This window comes from Molothrus aeneus, chromosome 3 (genome assembly GCF_037042795.1).
Source record: "Molothrus aeneus isolate 106 chromosome 3, BPBGC_Maene_1.0, whole genome shotgun sequence".
Lineage (NCBI taxonomy): Eukaryota > Metazoa > Chordata > Aves > Passeriformes > Icteridae > Molothrus > Molothrus aeneus.
The window spans coordinates 64,739,963-64,765,720 of NC_089648.1; the positions used below are offsets into that span (position 1 = coordinate 64,739,963).

A 25,758-nucleotide genomic window follows, 5' to 3' on the forward strand; every position below is an offset into this window, starting at 1 on the left:
ATTTGCTTCTTTCTGGTGTCTTGAGTCACCAGCTTTGTGCATGCAACCAGGTGAAACGTTAGAGAAAGCAAAGGGAAAGAAAGAGGAGGGTCCTCAAAGCACTTTTCCCTTCTGTCTCTCTTCTACCACAGAGGAGGATACTTGTATCACCCACTGCTGCCACTTTATGTTGTGGCTTCTCTGGTGCTTGTAGAGGAAGGTGGACAAAGATGTGGAAATGAAGGGAGGGCACCAGGCAAGGGAAGTGGCATCCTTCAGTGTGGGGCTGGAGACTTCTGCTCTCAGTGGGGACAAGAAGGAGGATCTTTCATTGCCCACCTAGTCCAGCTCAACAGCTATAGCAGGGCTGCACTGGTGCCTTTTGACCCCAGCAAGCTCTGTGAACTGCCAGCCCTGATGCTGTAAAATCACAACAGTACTTGAAATATCAGCCGAGTGAAAATATTGAATATGAAATATTCAAAATATTGAATATTGAATATATTGAAAATATTGAATATATTGAAAATATCGAATATTGAATATATTGAAAATATTTCATATTCAAAAATATTGAATATGAAATATTCAAATACAGCCAACAGAGTGAAAAGTTAATATGGAACTGCAATAAGCACAGACTACCCAGGAGGAGAATCATTCAGCTCCATCAGGAACATGTGCTCCATCAGGAACATGCTCCATCAGGAATTTTTGTGTATCTACACAAAAATTCCACAAGAAGGTAAATTGATTACCCAAAGGATGCTATTGCCTCCATGCCTGACTATTCCCACCTTCTTTTTATAGGTTCTCATTCTGCCTTATTAGCCATTTCAGAGCTTTTGTTATATCACCCTGAACTTTCTGAGTTTCTGTAATTTTGAAAATCTTTTCCCAACTTGCTATGGAAAAGATGCATAAACCTTGCCCTGCCAATAACTTTAAAAGCAGGGCCAGGTCTGTGGAAGCATCAGCTTGTCTGACAAGTTAATTCAGTATAGAAGCTTACAGTTTCCTTTATAAGGAACAATTGCTGGCATCCAGTAGATGGTGATGTTTAATAAGGTATTTCCTGGTCTGTCTCCAGCTGATAAAGCCAGACCTGTCTCTCTGTCTCTTTATGTTTGGATATTTTACTCACTGCCTCTTCCTATGATCTTCAAATGAAAACCCATTCTGTTTTATATAGAATGGGCCTTTCTATTTTTCTTCCCAAAGAACAAACTTCAAAATAAATAAACCATACATTACACTAACCCCTTTCACAGAACACATGTCTCTGTCCTCTACAAACCCAGAGAGACTCTATGCTCTGTAGGTTAGTTGAGGTAAACTGTATAGTTCTGACCTTATGTGGCTACATGTAAGCAAAAAATCTCAATGCTTACCTCTCTCTTCATCTCTCTTCAGGTAATGTTAAACAGTTGTCTCAGGTTACTTATCTTGATTTTGAAATGCCATTTTTGCCAAGTATGTATTCTTTTTTCCTGTGCCAAATTGGGACAAAATGTTTGTATTCATACAAGTACATGCTCCTACAAGCCTACAGACTGAACAGCCACTTCACCATTCATGTATTTGCACTGTGCTTTGTTGGGCACATTCAGGGAAAAAAATATTAAGGAGGCCAGCAGAGTTTTTCACTCAGCAGCTATTCAAACATCTTGTGTTCCTCTATGAATGATCCAAGAGTAGAGCTGAGCTTAGAGGATATGTTCACCCTTAAAGAAGTGATTCTGAGAGTTTCTGCAGATACTCCAAACAGGTCTTGTATAACTAGCCTATCTGCAAACAACTTCTAAATAGGTGTTAACAGAAGCAAACCGTTAAAGTCAAGGGACTATTCTCTCTATGCAAAGCTGAGTCCTGAAGGTTCTACCACCAGCTGGGTGCAGCTCACTAAACTGCTCCATTCACAGAGAGCTCACCACTTCTCAAAACAAGTTTTGTGTCCCCCTCTGTGTCTGCCTGTCCACCCTGTTCCTAGCCACACACTCCTTCTGCTAGCATTCAGCACTTGTCGATGCTGCCCTATCAGTTTAATTTAGTGAAGTAACAGGAAACAAGGCCAAGAGAAAACAATGAAGGGCTTTCTGATATTTCAAATTGTTACATGAGCCCAGAAGTGTGATCAGAGCCAGAACGTGGGTGGGATGGTACCACTAGGACTGAGGGAAAGGGAAGGAGGATGGTCAGGATAGAGGATATATAAGAATGGAGGGGAGAAAGATTTCCTCACTTTTGCAGCAATAAAATCTGCTGAACTGCCTATGAAACCACAGACCTATTAATGGGTGATGTGCAAAATGTGCTTTTTAGATTAATGAAGCTACCTTTAAACAAATAATCTCTCATAGTTACTGTGCAACTTAACAATTCTGTCACCTCTTCCTTTTTCCTTTCCTTCTTTCCTTGCCTTGCCTTGCTTTGCCTTTCTATTTTAAAGGAATATTATCAATGTTTTTCCAGCTAGGCATGAACAGAAGCATGCTGCACTAGGAATCTGCTAAGTGCTCTGTATCTGAATCTAGTGTTCTATTACTCTGAATAATTCTGGTTTTCTCTCCAGAATTTTTTTTTCTTGAGATCAATTAGCCACACTACAAAAAGGCACAGGGACAAACAGTGCCTTCACCTGGAAGTTGCTCAGGCCCTCAATTAATCTGGAAACAAAAGCACTGCTTGCCCCTTTGCATATTCCCATTTCTAGCATACGCTGTGCTTTGAGATGCAGGAGTGAGGCTTTGAATGATGACGAGGTGAGGCTGTTTCCTGGATGGAGAGACACTCATGCACTGCTTGCCTCTGATTTACTTCAGGCAAGTGTTTTCTAAGGTCGAGAACCAAATGTTTGCTGTTGCTCTCCCCTGTTTTTCACTGATGAAATGGTGTTTCCCAGTAATGAAGAAGTTATAGCCAATTATTTTAAAATTTGGGACAGAAGAAAAAATTATTTTTTCCTTCATTATATATTTGGGCAATATTTTAAAAAGCATTTAATATATACATTGTATTTGAGACAATGTGAGAGCAATTCAGTGCCTGATGCAAAAGCAATAGTATCCTTCCCACTGACTTCAATGGACTCTTGATTAGGTCCTTATTTGCTAAGCAAATACTTGATGAAAGTTCACATTGTCACATGTATACAGTCAGAGAGGTATTGTGCTCTAAGAAAATTCACAGCTTCTTGCTGGTAACAGATTCTGGAACCTGGTCTGGAGGAAAATTACCTCAAATATCTGCATAAGAGGAGTTAATGTTGCTTGCTGCCAAAGGTCTAACTTCAACCACAAAGTGGTCATACTGTTTTCAGCACTTCTGAGCATAAATCCTGGCCAAGGACAAGATCCTTGGGGTAGCTGGGATAGTGGACAGAAAGCCAGGCATGCCCTGGGGAGGGCACAGTATGAAACCTTGCATGATGCAGAGGATCTAAATTGATAAGGATTTTTTGATAAAGGGATACTGGATGTGCTCAGTAGCAGCCAGGTTCCTGGTGGTCAGGGTGCCTCCCAAATCCCTGACATTAAATGAGCCACCTTGCCTGTTTCCTGCTCTGTTTAACACACCAAGCTGAAGGAGGCTGAGTATCTCCTCAGCTCCAGCCAGCCTGAGCTAGTCCTTTCCTTCACCCAGAACACCTTCAATACCACCTGTTCCACCGGCTACATGTTTTGGAAACACCAGAAAGGTCTTTGCTGTGTCTCTTATCAACAGACGGACTTTGTGATTAAGGGCAGAGCGCATTTGTGCAGGATTTAGCAGTACATCCCACTGCAATCTGAACTAACTCGAGTTAAGGGCATCCTGAAGTGATGCCTGTGTTACTGTGATGGTAGTAAGGGGTGCTCCAAGAAACAGGTTTATTCCATGCTTTTAGCATGTTGGATTTACCCTTCTCCAGTTCTGTTGCCCTTGTTTGAATTATAGGATCATTTTCATAGATTATAGAATCATTAAGGTTGAAAAAGACCTCCAGGATTATCAAGTCCAACCTTTGACTGAATACCACCATGGCCACTATACCATATCACATTATTTCAACAGCCAGGGCAATTCCACAGAGAAACTTTGTAGATATCATAATACATTCTATTTTGGGGTGAAGAATGGTAACAATGGAAACAGAGACCAGCCCTTGGTCTTTATCTAGCTACATTTTATTTTTTCATATATTTGCATATAAGCTTGCAGAACTACACATGGATATATGTGCATATTTATCAAAATTCCAATCAAATACACACCATTAAAAACAAGGCACTTGGAAATGCTCAGTTTAGGAATTGAAAATAACATAAATAAACCAGACTGAATAAGGGTTAGACCTTTGGAGAAAGAGAAAGCTCTCATGGGAATTAAATTCCTGATGAGAAACTCTGGTGACTAGGGTTTTTTTTCAAAATATTTGTGTTGGATGTATGGGATTAAACAATTCTGACTCTAAAATTCACTTTCCATTTCTTTTCTTTTATGTTTCCATTAACATTTATTTCCTAATAATGTGATGCATATGCTACATTGCCACATATTAAAACTTGTGTCTGCAAAGACCTTGGTACTTTATAGATCACATTGTGATCTTTTATTGTGATCTTTGAATTGGAAGGCATATTGGGACATTTCTGAACATGATAGTCTCACACCTTATCTGGCAATCGATCATGTTTCAGTCCTGGGGGGTACAGATGAGTGTAGCTTAAACAGCTCTGCAGAATTAGGCTGTAAATTACTCTGGTGTAATGCAGAAAATAATTTAGTTTTCTGTTTTCTAATTTCTCATTAATGAGATAGGACTAAATGTGGCACCTGTGCAGAGACCTTTTTTACTGCCTCACTTCTTGTAATCATGATATTACGAATCACTTTTCATTAACCTACAGATATATCCACAGACTCTAATGAGAACTACCATCATCATCATCATTATTATTATCATCATCAGATTTTGATTGTGCCTTGTTGGTGATTTGTGAATGCATTTGTGTGGAAATAATGGCATTACCTTTTTTAACCAGGATATTATCTCAGGAACAATAAGAAAATATTTGCAGTCTTTCAGTACATAAAAGTGGCTTACAAGAAAGATGAAGAAAGACTTTTAAGCAAGTCCTGTAGTGATAGGACAGGAAGCAATGACTTAAAAGTGAGAGAGGGTGGATTTACATTGTTTATATAAGGAAGACATTTTTACAATGAGGGTGGTGAGGCACTGGAACAGGTTGCCCAGGAAGCTGTGGATGCCCCATATCTGAAAGTGTTCAAGGCCAGGTTGGATGGGGCTTTCACCAGTCTGGTCTAGTGCAAACTGCTCCTGCCCATGGCAGGAAGTTTGGAACTAGATGATCTTTAATGGTCCTTTTCAGTTTCAAACCATTTTATGTGTCTTGAGAGTCTGCTGCCCTTATTAAACTGCTTAGACAAATGAATGTCAAAGGATTCTGCATCTAAGTACATTCTGCATATAAGTACATTTATTCTACAGATCTAGAAGAAGCAGTATCTGCATTTCAATGTATTAGAGGTAAAGATTTTAACAATTTAGACATTAGATGCCCCACAAATATGATTTTTCTTATCACTAGGAGCGACATTAAAACAGAGCTCCCCCAGTGGGTGGCGGAAATTTACATAAAAGAATTGATGTGTGAAAAGAAGTAAACCATTCTAATTTAAAATCAAACCAAACCAAACAAACCAAAAACCAAACCAAAACAACAGATGGAAAAACACTATATGAATTGACCTCAAACTCCTTAAGTTCTTTTTCTTGCTGCCCCTCTGGATTATTTCTAAATGATAGAAGCCCCTTTTTCTATTGAAAGAAGGGGAATCCTTAGAACAACCTGTAGTACAAGGTTTTTTACTTATCTTTTCAAACTTTGGAGTGGCCCCACCTAACAGAAAAGACTGGTAAATATTTCTATCTTTTAAACACAGAAATATTTAAGTATCCCTCTAGGAAAATACTAACTTTTTTTTTTTTTTTTTCAGATGAAACTTCCTTGCTTTTCTATGAAATCATGAAATTTTTGTCTGGCAGTGTGGCAATAACCATTTCATTTACGTAGGCCATGATGGAAGTACCTGAAAACTGCAGAAAATTGAATGCCTGAAAATCTACTGGAGAAAATATCAACCAATCTCTGGCAACAAGTAAAAGAAAAATTCACATAGCTAATGTAATTTCGCTTTTATTGGTTGATCCTAGTAAAATTTTGCTGTCTTTTGGATAGCTGCTGGCATAACTTGTTTCTTCCAGTTAATAGAGGTCATGATAGTTGTTCTATCACCCTCAGCTTCAAAGGCTGGGTGATTGCAAAGAGATTTAATGCCAAACTTAAGATCAAATTCATTTGTGTGCTGGTAGCCATTTCATATTGTATTTCTAAAAGAATGTGTATAAGCAGAATGCTTGTGAGAATAAGCGCAGATTAATGGGTGTATCCATCCTTGAGGTATTTCTTCCAAGATAATTTCTTGTCAGGGAACAGAAATTACAGCAAAAATTTTTTTGCTCTTTTCTTGTTAGCCAAAGTCAACAATGCAGTATTTTTGAATATGTAAGCTGTCCTTAAACAATAGTGCACAATATTCTGTAGGAAGTGTGTAGAATGTTATATTACTCTACAATATTGTAACTGTGAACTTTTTAGAAATAAACATTCCCAATGGTGTTAATGTGGGAAACTTTTTTTCTTTTTTCCTCAGTCTTTCAATCTGAAGGTTGAAGTCAGCCTCCAGAGTGATTCATGGATTTACTATTTTGGGTTCTTTTCCTTATCTGAAAGGAATTTTTATGAGCGTCACCTGTTCTGCCTGTACTCTCTTTGCAGGTGTATGTTTACTTTTATAACACAATCAGTTAAATCTTGTAAGGTGAACTGAAATCTTTTAAGATCTCAAAAGATCTTAACCAAAGTAAATTAAAAAGTCCAAAATAAGGGCGACAATGACAACCTTGAATCAATAAGCATCAAACCTGGACTAAGGCATAAAACCTCTCTACTTTTGGGAATCTTGTTCCTTTCCTGCAGAGCTCCTCACAGCCGGGGAAGGAGCTCTTAACAGCTTATCTCCTGTACAAACATAAGGAGATTTAAATTCTAAGAAACAGAGTTCCCCAAGACCTGCTGGCTGAGCTCAGGACTGCCTAGAGTAGTTTGTCCTGGGAGGAGCCTCAAATCCCATTTGCATCTTCTACAATTTGGCATTTATGGGCCCCTATTCCCAGATGCTGTTGAGTGTGGCATTATCACAGAACTACACAATAGATGATAATGGAAGGGACATCTGGAAATTCTCCAGTCCAATCCCAAAGCATCTTTCTCTGTGTCAGATAATTAAGTATTCAGTATATCAGTATCAAAAGATACATGGTTTCGAGACAGTGACAAGATAAAAGTTTATAGAATGGAAAAGTGAAGACCTTCTCTTTTCCTGGTGTGCTATTCTGGACAGGTCCTGTCAGCCAGCATGTTTCGGAGACATGGACTTGATTTTCTTTTCTATCTGAAGAGTTTTAAGTCCTTGTTTTCCAAATGTGTTCGTGTTAAAGTATACTGAGGAACAGAAGCAAATTAATTCTCTCTTCTTATTATTGCTGATATTTGAATAGATATCTTCTGATATTTGAATAGACTTGAACATTTGGGTGAGTACTTTCATGATACATTTTAGTAATTAAGGCATTCCCTTAAAATTAAGGTCGACCTGACTTTCAGTCCCTGCTTCCAAAACCTATTTTCATTTCTCTTATTCAAGTTACTGTTTAATATTAGCAGTTCTCTTTTATCTCCAAAATGACTGAAGAAAAATGTGAATATTTTTAAGGAACTTAGGTGGGACAAGAAGTGCCAGAGTTAAAAAATCACTAAATGCTCTTTGCAAAGTGATTTAATGAGAATAAGCACAAGGTCACTAAGATGGCTATCTGGATTTCTGTGGTTACCTGTCCCTTTAACAGCTTGTATTCAAAACCAACACTCTCAGATCCTCCACAATCAATACCCTTGGAGATGTCTAAAATGTGTAACCATTTACATTTAAAAATTACTATAAACCTAATTTTATTTTGAACTCTATTTCTTATTAATAATACTGAGAGTTGCTTAGCACACACTTCATACTTGCTTGCCATTGGCATTTTTGTGTGACGTGATCTTCAGCCCAACTTTCTTACTGAGAGGCATTTCCAAAACATGCTAGATATACAAGGGAACACAACCCCAAGCATTTCTGAATTTGCTGGGTCTCTTAGGAAGGTTCTTACTGCTCTGGCAAGAAGGGCTTTCTCAAACAAATTTTCAATGACATTCTAGTAAGTATGGGACACTGGAAGAAGAAAGATTTGAGTCCCCTCCTTTTATGTAGCAAAGATGTAACTCTAGGATTGAGAGCAGTCACAGGCAGAAGGACCCTTGGCCTCCAACCTCTCAGGAGAAAGCCCAAATACCTAAGTTAGAGCTTTTCTTTCCCTCTGAGTGACCTTTTCACTACAGGCTGGGACCCAATATTTGCATTGTCAACAGATGAATAACATTTTTGCTCTCTTGTTTTTCAATTAAAAGAGGGGGAGATGGAACAAAGGAGAGACATAAAACCTGAAAAATTATGAAATGTCATCTCAATAAGTTGGGTCATGCCTACCATGCTGGCTTTTATGAAAAATTGTCCTGCATCCAACCAATGTAGCTGACTCTCTTAGGTGGGTGGGATAGGATTAGGTTTGCTGGATTATTTAAAAAAAACAACCAGGTCCTTTACAAGTAAATTCAATTTTGGAATGGCTAAAAATATATTCTATCAACATCAGAAAATTCAAATCCCCTTGATTTTTTCACAATAAAATTGTGTTTGACTTGAAATTTAATCTAATTATATTAAAATAGCAGAGAAAAGCTAAGTGAAACAAACATATCTGACCAGAACTAAAAAAAATAAATGTAGGCATTAGTTCAAATGTAGGCCCTTTCACATCTCTGTTTTAATTTCTTGTACTCTTTTCCTAGCATAAACAGCAGAGGTGCACTGAATGAGTACAACATGGACTAATTACTAAAACACTTTCTGTAAAAGAAATAGTTGTGAGACTGCCCAGGATGTCCCTGACAGTCCAGGGAGGAGGAGGAGGTTGAAGGCACTTCCATGCCCCAGCATCTGTTTTCAACCAGAAGTACTCCAACAAGGTCATTTGCATCAGGGGAAATTCAACTTTCAAGGAGCATCAGGAGACACATTACAACATTGTGACCTGGTAAAGAAATATAGGATTTGTCCTTCCCACCATGCAGCTCAGCTGACATCCTCTAGAGGACAAACTCAATGAACTTGAAAATTGAGTTAGTTTGTTTCTCAGGAATTAATGTGAGCTGTTGGCTTCCATCCAAATTCCATTTCACTGTTCATGTATTTTTTTATTTTTATCTTTGTTTTTTTATAACAGACCACAGATAAAAATAATGGGTATTTATCTTCCCATTTTTAATTTTCATATTTAATATTAATCTATATAGGTCCTAATAAATTTGAGAATTTTTAAAATGTACTTGAAATTAAATCATTAAATGCCTCCTTCTTTTTTTTTCTCCCATTGTTTGAACTTCCTTAAAAGAAATTTAGTAAATCAAAATCACTGTGTTAAAAACTATGGTCCTATTGATGAAGAAAGCTGGCAATCCTAACCAATATTTAATCTTTTTAATGCAAATGATGGGATTTTATTTGAATGTTGCTGGCTTCTTCAAAAAGGACAATTGCCATTGTGTCAGTGTAAGTTGTGGCTGAGTGAGGGGGGACTACCCTACTCAAATGAAATTCAATGTTATTCAAATGAATAACAGTGAGAATATCCAATTTTTTCTTTCTTCCCTTAGCTATTGTGCATGTCTGGCCAAGGATTTTGCTATCTGATGTATGTTTGGAAACACCACAATTAAAACCAGTTTAAAATAGAAAGTCATGAAAAATGTCTTTCTCCTTTAACAGTACCTGACTGGATGGGCTTCAGATAAAAGATTTTCCTGTTGGAATCTAAGCCAGTATCATCTCCATGAGAAACAACAGCTAGGACAAAGAAGTTCAGCCAAAATGTTGGTCTTTGTTTCATGTAACAGTGTATAGTCCCTCTTTGCTGGACAAAGCAACTGAGAGTTGCAAAACTTCCTCCTGCACAAAAGCAGAGGGATGTGTCTGTCTAGGTCTAGAGGCTGCAAAGACAGGAGGAGCAGGTGATGCACTCCCAGGTGTCCACTGCTCTGAGGCTACACCCTGTTGGTCTCACACTCAAGTCATACCCAGCTTCTCTTGTACATTGTTAATTGTGGGTCAAAAATTTATTAGGCATAAATTTACAGGAGGTCACCTGAAGGATTAGTGCTGAGGGCTTGCAAGGGCCATCCTCCAAACCCCACCAATTCTGGTCTTTCTCAAAGTCCAGGTGGAAGTAACCACTTTGTCATGGCAACCGGTAACTCTGGGGCACACAGAGATACCGACAGGATTTCTTTGTCTCCCACAAGATCCTCTAAGGCCTCTTAGAATTCACCTATGGCTCTCACAGTAGCTTTGGGATTGTTGGGCCCTGTTTTCCATCTTTGCACAGTCCATTAGAGGCAGCTTTTGAGAGATGATGGTACCAAATTTTACCAAATTTCCCCAACCCTTATGCTTCAATCTACCTGACAGGAAATATTCCTGTGCTGACAACTGTGAAAGTCTGGTGTTGTGCCCATGAGATGCCACTACATTTGAAACAAAGAACACTTTGTACTGTACAATTATTTCTATTGCATCCAAGTGCTGAAGAAAGGATATTTGCAAATGGTTCAAGTCAATTCTGCAATACTAGGCTGAGATATATTAGTATAACTATTACATACCTCTCATTGCTAGTAGTAATTATGGGATATAGGTCTTGAAAATAAACAAAACCAATAAACCCTCTTTCTTTTGAAAATAACACTGTGACATAAAATCCGTGAAGTTGACTTGAAAGCACAACTCTTTTTATGGTGTTTTTATAAATAACATGAAATTATGCATCAATTATATGTGATGTTTATTTTGTCAACTTCCACTTTCCAAAGTGATCAAGTAAGGATTTTCTATTTGTAGGTAAAATCCTCTTCTATAGAAATTAATATGCTTTTAGAGACTAGCCAGAGTAAAGGTCCGTTTTTGCTTCTAATAATAAACCATAGCAAATTTGAAGTTTAAAATTATCAGTACTGTGTTTCCATTGAGTCCTTATAATAATATTTAGCATTAAGCCCTTAAAAGCTACATTTTATACTAATATTTCTTACGACTTGTTTAAGGAAATAGCTAGCTCCAGTCTTATGCCTTACTTACATCTAAGTATACACAAGTTTTATACACAGAATTATATGCAAGGTAAAGGAAACACTAGAGTATGTGGAACCAGGTTTTAGTTTGCATTACATGGCAAAGGAGCAGGTACGTGAATATTTGCAGGTGAATGTCTCATAGCTCAGGGCCAGCATCTTACTACAGTTAATGCTGTTATAAGTCAAGAGGAAAACCTTTGGAATAGCTGGAATTTTTGTGAGTCAGAGCAGAAGCAGAATAAACCGGTATCAACATCTGCCCATAAATAAATGTGGTCATATTTATTAAAGAAAAGGCATGCAGCTGTTTACTATTTGCACTGACCCAGCAGTGAGAATCCCACATGGAAAGAAAGAAGGCAGATAAAAGAAATACAAACTGTTTTATTAAAATAAAAAGACCAAATGTTAACTTAACTAGAGATTAACATTTGCGCTTGCAAGTATTTTGCCTATTGCATTTGCATTTACAAGAAGTATCTTCATTGTAAATAGATATTTTACTACAAAGAGACTATTGAGAAAACAAGCAAAATATAGTAATTTGAATAATTTATACAGTATGCATTATGTTTATCAGAAATAATGCATAACAGACAACCCGTTTCTAATTTTCTTTGCCAGTAAATAAACCTTGGTTGAAATTTTCTGTGTAAACCTAGATTATATACAATCACAGACAATATATGCTATGACTGAACCCATTCTTTTGGGAGTGTTTTGGCATACTGCCAAAAGAAGCAAAATCTGAAGAAGCTATTAAAAGAAAACAGGAAATAAACCAATGTCAGAAACAGAGATCAGATCAGACCAGAGATCAGATCTGTGTCCCTCACATGAATTAACTTATTAGCATAAGTCACGTTTCTGTCCTAAGGAGGTTCACTTTGATGTTTAAGATTGGGGTTTATGAAAACTGAGAGTCCAGTTTCTGCTTCTCTTTTCCCTGAGTTTCCTTCTGTCACAGCATCTGATTCCTATGGGTCTGAGGGGAACAGTGATGGTGAGAACAGCCACTTCCCATTCCTCCCACAGCACAGGAGCTGCTGTTCGTGCACTGGTGTCCTCAGTCAGACAGGGAGGAAAGCAAAAACTGGGACTAATGTTATTGATTCCCACTGTTCTTGTGTTTATCACATTAACCAGCGGCAGACTTGGCCTGGTTTGTTAATATGGAACCTGATCCAAAACCCACTGAAGTCTCTAAGACATGTACCTCAGAACCATGAAGATTAACTTAACCAAATGATTTTTATACAAGGATTTAAAAACATATAAGGGTTTGAGAGAAAAGCAGTCTTTTGGTAGTTTGGGGTTGGGATTTTTGAACCAGAGTCTGATATAAAGCACACTGTGACAGGGTTTTTTTTTTTATTTTAGCATTTTCAGACCAGGCTCTTAAAACATGGTCACAGCAGTATCACTACTACCATATTATATAATTACTTCTTTGCACACTGCACTCAGCTGGAAGGAATTCAAAACAAGCCAAATTTATACCAAAATATTTGCCACGTGTTTCAGATAAGATATCAGAAACTTTGAACACAACATGAGAGATTTAATGTCCAGCACTTCCTTTTAAACCCATTTATCTTTCTCCCTCCCTCTCCACTCTCACACCACTGCACCCTCACATTTTATTTGACAGCACTGCTTTAGTACCTTCAATAAAAAAGCCTTGTCCAGTGAGACAAATACAAGCACCTTATGAGGTGTGACCAGCTTTTGAGTGCAGCCTTTGTGCTTTGCTGCTCTTTACAGATGACACAAGGGCCCTTGTTGGCACTGCAGATCGATTGACTCAAAGCTGGGACACATGGCATTTGTTATCTTTTTGATCCCCTGCTTCGTGGTCGGCACTGACATCGCTTTCTCCTGCCAGAATGCTGAGGACTTTGTGGGTGCCAGTTCTCCAGGGGACATCATTATTGGAGGCTTGTTTGCAGTTCACAGTGAAATGCTGCATCCAGAAGAAGATCCCATCAAGCCGGTAATTCAGAATTGTGCTGGGTGAGTAATACTGGAAATTAAAAATACAGCAAAGAAGAGAGCACTGACAATGAACATGTAACTCTTATGTTTAGGTCAACAAATTCTGGTTCTTTTGCTTTGCTGAGACTTTAAAAATTCCTTGGACATCACATAAATTTCATGTAAATTAACACAGGATGACAAAATATGGCCAAGTTACAATAAAAAATACTGCAGTTTACTGAGGAAGGGAATGAGCATTTTGATCCTATTTCAATCTTCACAGGTAATCAAATAGCCTTGGATGTTTGTGTTATCATCTGATTTCCATGTATATATATTCCACATAGCTAATTTACTATAGGTCTGAAGGACTCAGCTGGGCATCTATTCATTAGTCTTTATGAAGCTGAACCTACATGATCTGGACACAGGCAGACTATTCCATTTTTCCCAAGCCCATAGGAAAGTCTGCCTCCCATCTCTTGGGCAGCTCAGTTATAATCTATGATAGTACCTTCCTGGTGAGACTGTAGTTATTTTTTAAATTACCATAATTATTACACTTATAGTATAATTGTGGCTTTATGTTATATGGTAGCCTACATATAAACACCTTGTCATGCATGCATTCTTTGCATCAGAATATTTATTCTGTTGCCTCCAAATCCTACTGTGCTTGAAACGTTCATTTTTCTGGAATATATAAAAAGGAAACCTGGTGAAGAATTTTATTTTAAGTACAAAATAAATATTTCCTAAGACCAGGAATTCCAAACATGCATTTTTTAAAATTAAAATATAGGTGCAAATCCACAAATTTTATTTGAATTTTACAAATTTTACAATTCCCACATCTGAATCTAATAATTAGCTAGGCATGCAGGTATCCATCTGGATTTATGTCAAAATGTTGAGTAAGTTGATAATTCTGTCTGTCTTCCATTATTTTTCTATGAAGACATAAATTATCTCCAGTCCATCTGAAATTAAATTTAGATCACAAGATTTGTAATCTTTAGAGAAGTTTGCCTGAGAGGAGAGTTTGTTGTATTGTAGACATTTTGTGCTATCTCAGTTTTGATTAATCACCTATTATAACATCCACTGGAGATCAGGGGAAATATCTGGGCTAACTTCATCAGGTCTGAAGAGTATTTTAGAAACATCAATGCAACCACTACAGACCTCTGAAATATTTTCTTCTATTCTGAAATATTTAGTACTCCTTTTCTTTTCTTCATGCCTTTGGTGAAAATAAATACATTTTTAAAAGACTTAGTGGACAGGTGTAGTAAACTAGAATATCTTCACTGACTTTGACAGATGCTTCCTGAAGATATCACTTGCAAATTTTCATATATCATGAAAATTAAACTTTTAGTACCTTTTTCTTTTCCAGAAAAACACTTTTATTCAAGTATATTTTCAGCTTTGTGTTTATTTTACTTATTCTCCTGTTAAATGAGAAAAAAATGGTTTTTAATCTTTTGTGCACTAAACCCAAGCAAAACACACAAAACTTACTACCCATCAGTTCTTTTCAGCAGTTGTAAAATTCTAAGGGATATGCTCAAAACAGACTTTGCTTCACCCTTGCTTCAAACAAAGTTTTTCTAAAAAAACACCACCTATATTTCTCTGACAGCTTTGAAATTCAAGTTTTTCTTCAGACACTTGCAATGATACACGCTATTGAAACCATCAACAACTCAACGCTGTTGTCTGGAGTTACCCTGGGCTATGAAATCTACGACACGTGTGCAGAAGTTACAAAAGCCATGGCGTCTGCCCTGAGATTTCTGTCTAAATTCAATTCTTCTGAGGATGCCGTGGAGTTCAAGTGCAACTACTCAGACTACATCCCAAGAGTCAAGGCAGTCATTGGAGCCAGCTACTCAGAGGTGTCGATGGCAGTGTCAAGGCTGTTGGCTTTGCAATTGATCCCACAGGTAGGTTTGAGGCAACTATTTTATTTTGGACAGAGGGTCAGATTTATCATGCCAAGAATTAAGGCTCTAATTACAGGACTTGCAAAAGCCACATATTTACTACAGGGCAGGATTTGGTTTATCCTAAGGACATCAGGACGGGGGGGCTTCAGCTCCAAGTGGAGGCCTTGATTCACTTACCCAAACAAAGGCAGTAAGGGATATTTTATATACCCAAGGCACATTTATCCAAGTGTTTTTCCAGGCTCATGCTGGGCTCTTGTCAGTCTGGCAGTGCCTTTGGTCAGTCCTGGTTACTCCAATGTACCTTGGATGACACTCAAGGACGTTGTTCAGGCAGCAAAGTTACAGCTGACATGAACACTTTGCCTGGTGGTGAATATGATAATCTCAAGCTGAAAAAAAAAAAAGAGACCAGATCAGATCTGATCTGTCCAGAAATTCAGGAATTCTCTCCAGCCCAAGAGAAATTAAATTTAAAATCAGTAAAAATTATGGACAGGGAAGTGAGGAAGATTGCTCTAAAACAAAGATTTTCTCCTAGTACTCTTCAAACAATTGTAGAGTGAAAGAGTACAACAGTTTAGATCCACACTAGTCCTTCCCAAAACATTCTTTTCTATTTCTGACCTCTCTAGGACTAGTGGAGTCCTACATTTGTGCTTAGGCTGTGCTAACCTTCCTACTGTCACCTTTGTAAAAAAATTGGGGTCAAGGCCAGGATTAAGAAGGAAGAAACAGATCCACTTCCACACCATCCTGTCTTGCACTTTGGTTTTGTCAATAGATATAAATTAACCAAATAAATGGAAAAGACATAAAATCTGAACTAAAGATAACTTCTAACTGAATCTTCTCCTCTGCAACGGTAGGAAGTAATTCTGACCTCCAACGCCACCACAGGAACTGTAGTGAGTATGAAAACTAAAGTGCCACACTTGAACATAATCAAAAGGCAAGTGACTAAAAAAATCTGCAGTAGAGCGTAGATGGAAAATGGGAATCCACAGATTTTTCTTATCAATAGCATCTGTAGTATTCTGACACATAAGATTTTGGTATCCCCTCCAGACAGGTGACTCTTGTTTTGGAAAGCTTAAATTTACTTTTTAAGAACTGTCAAGAAATATAGGGGAAAAAAAAGTTCCAACAAAAAAATAAGAAAGGATTAAAACTGGAGAGATTTAAATAGCAATGTTCTTTTTTTGTTTTTCCAGCTACATTCACGAGAAAAAGATAATAATTCTTTTGTATGAAAAAATTATAACATTTTGTATTATTGGTTACTGTTTGTTTGTCTGTGAGGTTCTTCCAACCTATTTAATGATCCTTTTGAAATATAATAGTTAAATATTGGGGAGAAAATATGTGTGTGTGTGTGTGTGTGTGTGTGTGTGTGTGTGTGTATACCATACTAAAGCACTCAGTGATAGGAAAATACTGCAAAGTATAAGAGTACTAGCAATTTGAAAAGAGACTCAAAAAATAGCCAATATTCTAAATATTGTTTTGAAGAGCATATTGATGGTATCTGAACAGAGTAAAACAAAATCTTTATATCATCATTACTGTCATATCTATTTTGAAAGATTTTGCTCTCAGCCTTCACTGAATTATGTGGAAGGGAAAAAGTGTAACTAGTGCTGGGCATAAGTCTGCATCCTAAGAGCAGGGAGAGAGAACCTGCCCCCTTTAGCTGCAGCTTGTAGATGCTCATTCACAGGAGGAGGGAGCCTGGGTCAGGTGGGAAGAAAGAGCAATCATGGCAACTTTGGAACTCTTGGCATCCTTTGGAGGAGAACATATCTGTAACTGAATTGTTCACTCTTCCTAGGTCAGTCCTGCATCATCAGCTGAAATCCTCAGTGACAAAATCAGGTTTCCTTCTTTCTTCAGGACTATCCCCAGTGATTTTCACCAGACAAGAGCAATGACTCACTTGATCTGTGAATCTGGGTGGAACTGGATTGGAGTAATAGCCACTGATGATGACAATGGGCGGTTCGCTCTGGAGAGCTTTGGGGTCCAGGCCATGGCAAACAACGTTTGCATAGCTTTTAAAGAGATGCTGCCAGCCTACCTCTCTGACAGCACCTTTCACACCAAAGTTGATCAAGCAATTGAGAAGATTGTCAAGGAAAAAAGAGTAAATGTTATTGTTGTCTTTATGAGACAGTTTCATGTGCTCAAACTATTCAAGAAGGCAATTGAGAGGAACGTTAATAAAATCTGGATTGCAAGTGATAACTGGTCAGCTGCAGTCAAGATCAGTACAATTCCCAATATCAGACAGCTGGGAACCGTTGTGGGATTTGGATTTAAAAATGGAGACATCTCCTCATTCCAAGAGTTTTTGAGAAACCTTCATAAAAAGCCCACTGAAAACAACAAGTTTTTACGTGAATATATGATGCTTTTGTCAGTCTGTGCACACCTGGAATATCATGACTTTCAAACATGCATTGCAAACCAGTCCCAGGATAATCTATTGGAAAATGATGGGAGTAAGCCTCAGATCTGGAGAGATGATTTTTTGAATGCTAATGTTGAACCAGGATTTATCCATAGTACTATGCTTGCAGTCTATGCTATAGCTCATGCCATTAAAGGGCAATGCAAAGACAGAGACTGCAAGGATCCATCTGCCTTCACTCCCTGGGAGGTATGATGCTAATTCTTACAGGTCTCATTCTCTCTGCCTAGGTTTCATTGCATTTTTGCCACCATATTCCTGGAGATAAAAACTTGGTCCTTTTACCAAATTACTTCTTATCAGCTATTTGACTATAGTGGTTGGTCCCATTGCTACAAACCACCGTGATACATATCGTGAGTGCTCTTGAGTGATGGGGATACTGAAGGATAGGAGCATCCACCAAAGAGTTACAATTTTCCTCTCTCCTTTCTCTCACCACTGTATCTGTTTTGTCCTAATTCAAGTATTATCCTCCATAATGAGCCTCTACCTGAAACTGAAAATGCAATACATTGCACCTCTGTCTGATCTTGACTTATATATAAAGACATAATCTTTAAGAGGGGTGAGGTATTTGTTATCACACTACTGGGTGGGAAAAGAAGAGGAAAAATCAGACAAGTAAACCTGACCTGACCTTTTACCCAAGAACCTGCTCAGGACTATTCACTTTTACACACTTTTACTCAGAAGATTAAACAAATATTCACTTAAAAGTCAAACAACCTCTGAAGCACTCTGATTTGCCCTGACCTCTTATCCTAGGTCAGGATAGGTCAAACCAAGATATGGGATTTGAAATAAAAACCAACTAACCAATAACCCAGTAACAATCAGACTAATTACATGAATTAGTAAACACTAATAGGACAAATTCAGGGCTGTTTAGCAGGAATGCAGCTTTATGGAGCTACATTTACACCATAAATGGACTAAATGCCAAGCCATTCAAATTAACTCCTTTTAAGTTGTTAAGCACTCATGAAGAGAACTGAGAGATAATTATTTCCCCTATGATGTTTTCATAACATGTTTCTTCTACATGAAAATTCAACCCTCTAGGAAAGAAGACATATATGTACAGAAAACTCTTAGGATCTAAATAATCCATATCATACATCTCCAAATACAGAGAAACAATAGAGTGATTGTTATTACAGACTTTGCAAAAAATACTAAAAACCAGTTGCTCCAAGAGGTTGCTGAATATTAGCCCCTTCTGTCTGAAGCTCAAGATGTATTCAAAAAGCTCTGGTGTTCTATTGTTAGACAAATTGAAAAAGTGGAGAACAGAAAAATTAAATTACTAATCTGAGTATATAGAATGAAAAAACCCTACTCAGTTCCAGAAAACTATGCAGCATCCAAATAAAATGCACCAATCAAATTGATTAGAAACATACGGGTTCTTCATAAATTATTATAAAGATTTATGTATTATAAATATCTTTTTAATATATAAATAAATATAAATAATATATATATTTTATATATTATTTATATATTTATATATTTATATATAAAAATATATAATATATATAAATTATATAAATTATATATAAAATATATAATATATAATATATATTATATCTAATATAATATAATATATATTATTATAAGATTTATATTATAAATTATAAATGCCCAATAAAATTACATTATACATGACAAGATGGCATATTATATACACTAGATGTGTATGTGTTACTAGATGTGTTACATACATTTGACAAAGCCTATTGAGGTAGTATACATGTCAGCATATTTGTTAAATGCTATGAATATCACAAAAGGACCCATGTAACAGCACGATTTTCAAATGCAGTTGAACTCAGTTTCACCAAACATTGAATTTTTTTCTTGTCAGTTAATTACTGTTGCCAAAAAAATGACTAGGCCTTCAAAATAATAAAGCTTTTGCTTCAGTTAAGAGCCATGGCAGCTAATGGGAGTACTTCAATGATCTCCCCATGAGCTAGGAGTGGAAATATATAGTGTGCCTTAACCTGTCCTTCTCTAGACTCACACAGACCTGTTTCAGCTGTCTGTTTGTGATGAGGGAGGCAAAAGTTTTCCCCTCTTGAACAGAATGGATTGCAATATGAAGCTGGACAGTTGCCTTGACAAAGCATATATATTGTTCATTGATTATTAACAGTTCTGAGTCTCACCTTGCCATAAAAAATTTCAGTCTGAGTCACTGAAAGTATCTAGCTGGGAACAGTGCTAGATACTCCCAGACATGCTGGGAGAATTTACTCTGGAAGCAAATGTTGCCCAGATTGACTCTGCTGACAGTGAAGTAACAACAGGAGCACTGCTCACCACTGGTCTTTACAAGAAGGGGAGGGCCAAAAGATTCTTAGTTTATGCAAGCAAAAATATTTGTTCTGAATATTACACAAAAATTTTCAAGGCTGGAAAAAAATACTATGATTATGATTTTATGAAATTATGATTCTTTTTAGTGATAGATTTTTACGGCCAGCATGATTGTCTGTATAATGTAACTCCATAAACAAAATTAATTCAAATTTTAATATTTTCCTTTGTCGTAAAAGCATTTCTTTTTAACTTGATATTATCATACGTGTGCTAAACTACTCAGGTTGTCACACTGACATGATACTGGTGTATGTTATCATTCCTTAAACTTATGTGCAGCTCCTTGAAGAACTTAAAAGAGTTGTAGTCATTGATGGTGATAAGGAAGTCAAATTTGACTCCAATGGCGATATGAGCACCAGTTATGATGTCCTCCTTTGGAAAGAAATTGATGGCCACATGGAAATCACCACTATGGCAGAATACAATGCAGAGAAAGGTGGCTTTATCTTTGAGGATGAAGAGAAAAAGAAAGATTTTCTGGCTTTAAAGGTAACTTTTAATTTGTTGACATAACGTGTGAAATTTATTTTAAGACAGTTTTTTTCTCCCTGCAGCACTTGCTACTGAACATGTGCCAGCTAGAAATCTCTTGTGTGATTTAATGTTTTCCTGTTAGAGCAAAGAAACCTTTCTGAGTTTATTCAACCCCTTTCATGCACCCTGAGATGCATGTTAGCCTATGAGCAGGCTCAGTGATACAAAATCTATTTATTTATTTCTCCTAGAATGTTAGGTCTGTCCTAAGGACGATATTACAGAATGTTACAAAGGGGTTTTAAAATAAAAAATAATGTTTTATAAAAAAGCTCTCACACACCACATCTTTTTTTTAAACATGAAGATTCAGATGTGTTGATTTCATTGTTTAAAAAAAAAGTTTTGTTGTTTATTTGCTCCTGTTAGAGCTGGGGTCCGTAACATGCGTAGGTGTTGCCACCCGGAGCCCCAGCACTGGTGTAGACAGGACTAGCGGGTGGCCCTGGCCAGTTCCAGCTGGACAATCTGTCCTCTGTGCATGGGTGGATGTCTGAGTTCATGGCACAGCTCTGTGCTGCAAGGCATTCCCCACTAATGGGACAGGGAGAGGCTGCTAACTAGGTGAGCTGGATTCTGGTCTCCACATGTGAACTTAGCTGAGTAGAGAAGGAAACCTCAAACCTTGTCCCTCTTTGTGGTGCAAGGAATGTCTCCACCTCCTTGTAAAACATCATCTTAGAAGGAGATGAGATTGCAGTGTGCCTCAGGACAGATAATTTGACCAAAAAAAAAGTCTTTGGAAGGAGGACATGAAGGGAGACCTCAAGAGAAGGCCCTGATCACACACCCAGGAGTGGAGCTTCATGACTCAGGGACAAACTGGCAAGGGTCAGGAGTGTCAGAGCTGCAGTACAGAGCACCCTCCAAAGCATCTCCTTCCAGCCAAGGTGTCCCTCCTGGGCTCTGATCAGCTGAGCAGGGTATCAGGATCTCATTTTTGAAGCAGTTCACTCAAATTTCCCTTCAGATGCTTCTGTGCATTCTTTGAAGGTGATCCTCTGTAGCCTAAATGCAAGTTCAAAGCTGAAAGAAAGACTTTGATCTTGATTTTAAAGGTATACACAAATCCAGAAATTAGCATTCAGGGCCCCAAAAAAAATTATCAGGTAAATAATGTCCCATTACTCATTGACTGTGTGGAGAAAATGCAACAAACATGGACCCTACAATGTCTGTTTTTCAACATAATTTTCAGATTTTCAGATTTCCTTAAAATATGTATGATAAAAAAAAAACCTGCAAAAATCCTGGAGGTTTCTATTAATGTTCCTTTATAATTAGCTGTACCTAAGATGATGATCTCTTTTTTTTTGCCCTCTGCACACTGCAGAAGGTTCAGTCAACATGCTCCCAGCCCTGCAGTCCAGGCCAGGTGAAAAAGGTTACAGAAAGTCCACACACATGCTGCTATGAGTGTATTTACTGCCCAGAAAACCATTACAGCAACCAAACAGGTAAAAAAATAGTATCCAAATAAAGGCTTATTTCTACATCAATGCAATTGCTTTGCTTGGATATAATGTGCCTTGAGAACCTTGGGTTAAATTTTTGAATGGGATTTAAATATTTATTTATGATCACTTTCCTGTAAAACTTGGTATAAATGCTTTTTTAAAGGCCAAGTCTAAAGTAATTAGATTGTCCAGCTGACTAGCATTATCCTTTGCTAGGATGGAAATTCTGGCTGATTTATCAGTGAGATTTACTCTCATTAAATAGAGCCTTTCCTCCCTGTCTTTCCTTAGCACATTCAGTCTAGTCAGGAGCAATTTCTTGACTTTGAGGGTGGTGAGGCACTGGTTGTCCAGAGAAGTTGTTGTGGTTGCCCCATTCTTGGAAGTGTTCAAGGCCAGGTTTGACAGAGCTTTGAGCAACCTGGTGTAGTGAAAGGTGTCCCTGCCCCTGGTGCAGGAATGGGAATAGATGGTCTTTGAAAGTCCTTTCCAACCCAAAAGGTTGGAAGCCTATGAAACTATGAAGTTCAAGGGTTATGTAATTTACTAAGCAGCACATTTTGTGTCTTACCACAGAGTACTGTGTAATTTGATAGAATTGTACAGCAATATTTTCTAGTATCAAATCTGATGTATACTTTACCACTGGTTTAAGCAAAATCTTTTAAAGGTGAAAATTAAATATGGAGAAGAGAGATGGAATTAAGAAAATTAAGGTAGCATGTATTTTAATATCCTGAGAACAGAAGAAAAGTAAATTTTATGTGCTTATTCAAATAATTGTGAAATTTCTCCATTTCAGAAAATAGGAATTGCAAAGCAAAAGTACCTTTCAAATCATTATCTAAAGCAATGTTTGTTCTTACTGTTGTATTTTAAAAGCTATCTGGAAAGAGAATATTATGGTGTTTTCTTGTTAAAATAGGCAAATGAAAGAAAAGCAATTCAAATTTTTGCAATAGAATTCATTCCTCTAGAGTCATTGTTCAGTTTTCAATAAAAGTTTCACTGGTCAGTGATGAGCAAGACAGTTTTAGAAGCTGGGTCGTTTTCCCTCCTCGCCCCTGTCTGCAGGCAAGGCAGGGAGCTCCAGGCATTTGTGCTTGGCTCGTTGTGCCCCTGCCACCGCAGCCACCGCAGCCCTGCAGCTCCTCCCCCTGGACAGCGACAGCCGGACTCAGAGCCAGGCAGACCCATCTTTTCCCTTTAGCATCCTTTCCCACGTTGCTCCTGTATCTCAAATCCCTACAATCCGCTTTGCAGTTTATTAACTTTAGGGTTCTAAGATATCTTCCCTTTTTTCTGCTTCCAGATATGGATTACTGCTACCGATGTAACAACAAAACCTACTGGGCTCCCATCAACAGCAGCACATGCTACAGGAAGACAATCTATTTCCTTGCCTGGACTGACTGGTTTGCTATCTTCCTCCTCCTCCTCTCTGCTTTTGGGGTTGTGTTGGTCTTGTCCATTTGTGTAATATTTACCAAAAACTTGGACACACCAGTAGTAAAGGCATCTGGTGGTCTGACTGTCTGCTATATTATTCTCTTCAGCCACTTCTTAATTTTTTTAAGCACTGTCTTCTTCATAGATATACCCACAGAATTCAAATGTAAAACTAGGCAAGCACTCTTTGGTATAAGTTTTACACTCTGCATTTCATGCATTTTAATAAAGTCACTAAAAATTTTACTAGCTTTCAGCTTTGATCCCAAGCTTCAAAATTTCCTGAAATGCATGTATAAACCTATTCCCACTGTGGTCACTTGCACTGGAATTCAAGTTATCATTTGCACCTTCTGGCTAATATTTAGGACACCTTTTGTAAATCAAAATTTCTCAATCCCAAGAGCAATAATTCTGGAATGCAATGAGGGATCTATTGTAGCTTTTGGGATTATGTTGGGCTACATCGCTGCCCTAGCATTTATTTGCTTCATATTTGCCTTTAAAGGTAGGAAGTTGCCAGAGAATTACAATGAAGCTAAATTCATCACTTTTGGCATGCTAATTTACTTTATAGCATGGATCGTATTTATCCCTGTCTACGCAACCACATTTGGCAAATACTTGCCAGCAGTGGAAATCATTGTTGTTTTAATATCTAATTATGGAATCCTCTGCTGCACTTTTCTTCCAAAATGCTATATCATCATTTACAAGCAAGAAACAAACACAAAATCTGCCTTTCTCAAAATGGTTTACACTTACTCCTCTAAGAGTGCAGGCAGCGTTGCTGTTAGTCAGGCTTCTCTAGATTCAAAGTCTTCCAGCTTCCGAGCCACTATCACAGACTCGTGTAAAACTGAGAATGACTCTGTGAATGGAAACTGCCATTTCCAAGTGCCTGGGCAGTCACTAATAAAAGGAAAAGTTCTTCCTAAAAATGCTGCAAGGACTATGGTCAGGAAGAGAGTCTCCAGCATATGACTGGCCAATGTTAAAGTACCAGAAGTTAAAAAGCCATTTTAGGGAGCCATTTTTCTTTCAGATCTCTTTCCTTTTGCTGTCTGCAAGGAGGGCAGACCACGTTAAACACCTTTTCCTGTACTTAGGCAGTTATCCACTACCAGATCTGAAAGACTTTTCTGACTCCCAGAGTCTATCCCTTGCTACTGCAAACTCGCTGACGTGCAGTCCCCTTCAGCAGCTCCCTTCCTTCCCCATCCAGCCCGCATTGACCTGTGGGAAGCTATTCTGCAACCTCCCTTCCTCAAGTGAGTCAGAAGCAGCACAAAATTATTATTTCTCACAGTCATGTAAGTGGGACCACATGAGTTTCCCCACTTCTTTCACCTCTTTGATGCTCAGTTGTTTAAGGAGCTCTTCTTCTCATCTTGGCCCCATTTTACAGATCAAAGAGAGCCTTGTCCCAGCCTTTGTTTGCCAAGATAAACAAGTCCAGTCCCTTAGTCTCCACTTTTAAGACAGGCTTTCCAGTCTTCTGAACTTCCAAAAGTAACTCTTTTCATCTGGTATAAATGAATCTTTTTTTTTCCTCCCCAAAATTGCACTACTTATTCCAGATGAGTACTGTAGTAACATTTAAGTTTTCTTGTGTTTACTTTCATGGTAATGAACTAGAGACAGAGCTATAAAGAAATTAGAGAATTCTGCTGGAGCTCTGTAGTTATACATATGTTCATCTGCCTTTTTTCCCCATACTCAGGAGAGACACATTGATTCACCTCATGCACCTCCTCTGATGCACGAGGAGAGTGAGCCCCAGGTGTCCTTTTATTTGAGAGTGTAAAGTCAATGTGTAATGTCAAAACTTTAAACCACCAATTGATTCCTCTCATTAGCATAAATAATGTAATGACCAGTATCAGCATGAGGGTATCCTGGAAAATTCATGGGGGTTGATATATATTTTAAAAAATGTGATTTTCAATGAGAACATGACAATGCACCGATACAGAGAAATAGCACAAGGATGACCTGGCATGATCTGCACTGAATGAGTCTCTGCTCTGTAGCTCCATGAGCACAGTTCTGCTGTGCCTTCTGTATGAGAGGGAAAGGGCACATTCAGAGGAGGAAGAATTTTTCTGTCAGGATAATGGCACCACAGAGCTTTTTCAGACAGAGCTTAAACAGCGGAACTACATTGTCGATACAGGAACAGTAAAATACTTCTC

The 25,758-nt window shown here is 37.8% G+C and overlaps 1 protein-coding gene across 1 annotated transcript; it reads left to right on the plus strand.

Moving 5' to 3' along the window:
- Positions 1 to 13,152: 13,152 nt before the first annotated feature.
- Positions 13,153 to 24,547, plus strand: GPRC6A (G protein-coupled receptor class C group 6 member A). Its single transcript, XM_066545792.1, has 6 exons — positions 13,153 to 13,346; positions 14,956 to 15,259; positions 17,094 to 17,921; positions 20,400 to 20,612; positions 21,991 to 22,114; positions 23,427 to 24,547. The coding sequence occupies exons 1-6, from the start codon at positions 13,153 to 13,155 to the stop codon at positions 24,545 to 24,547; spliced, it is 2,784 nt and encodes a 927-aa protein (XP_066401889.1).
- Positions 24,548 to 25,758: the final 1,211 nt, after the last annotated feature.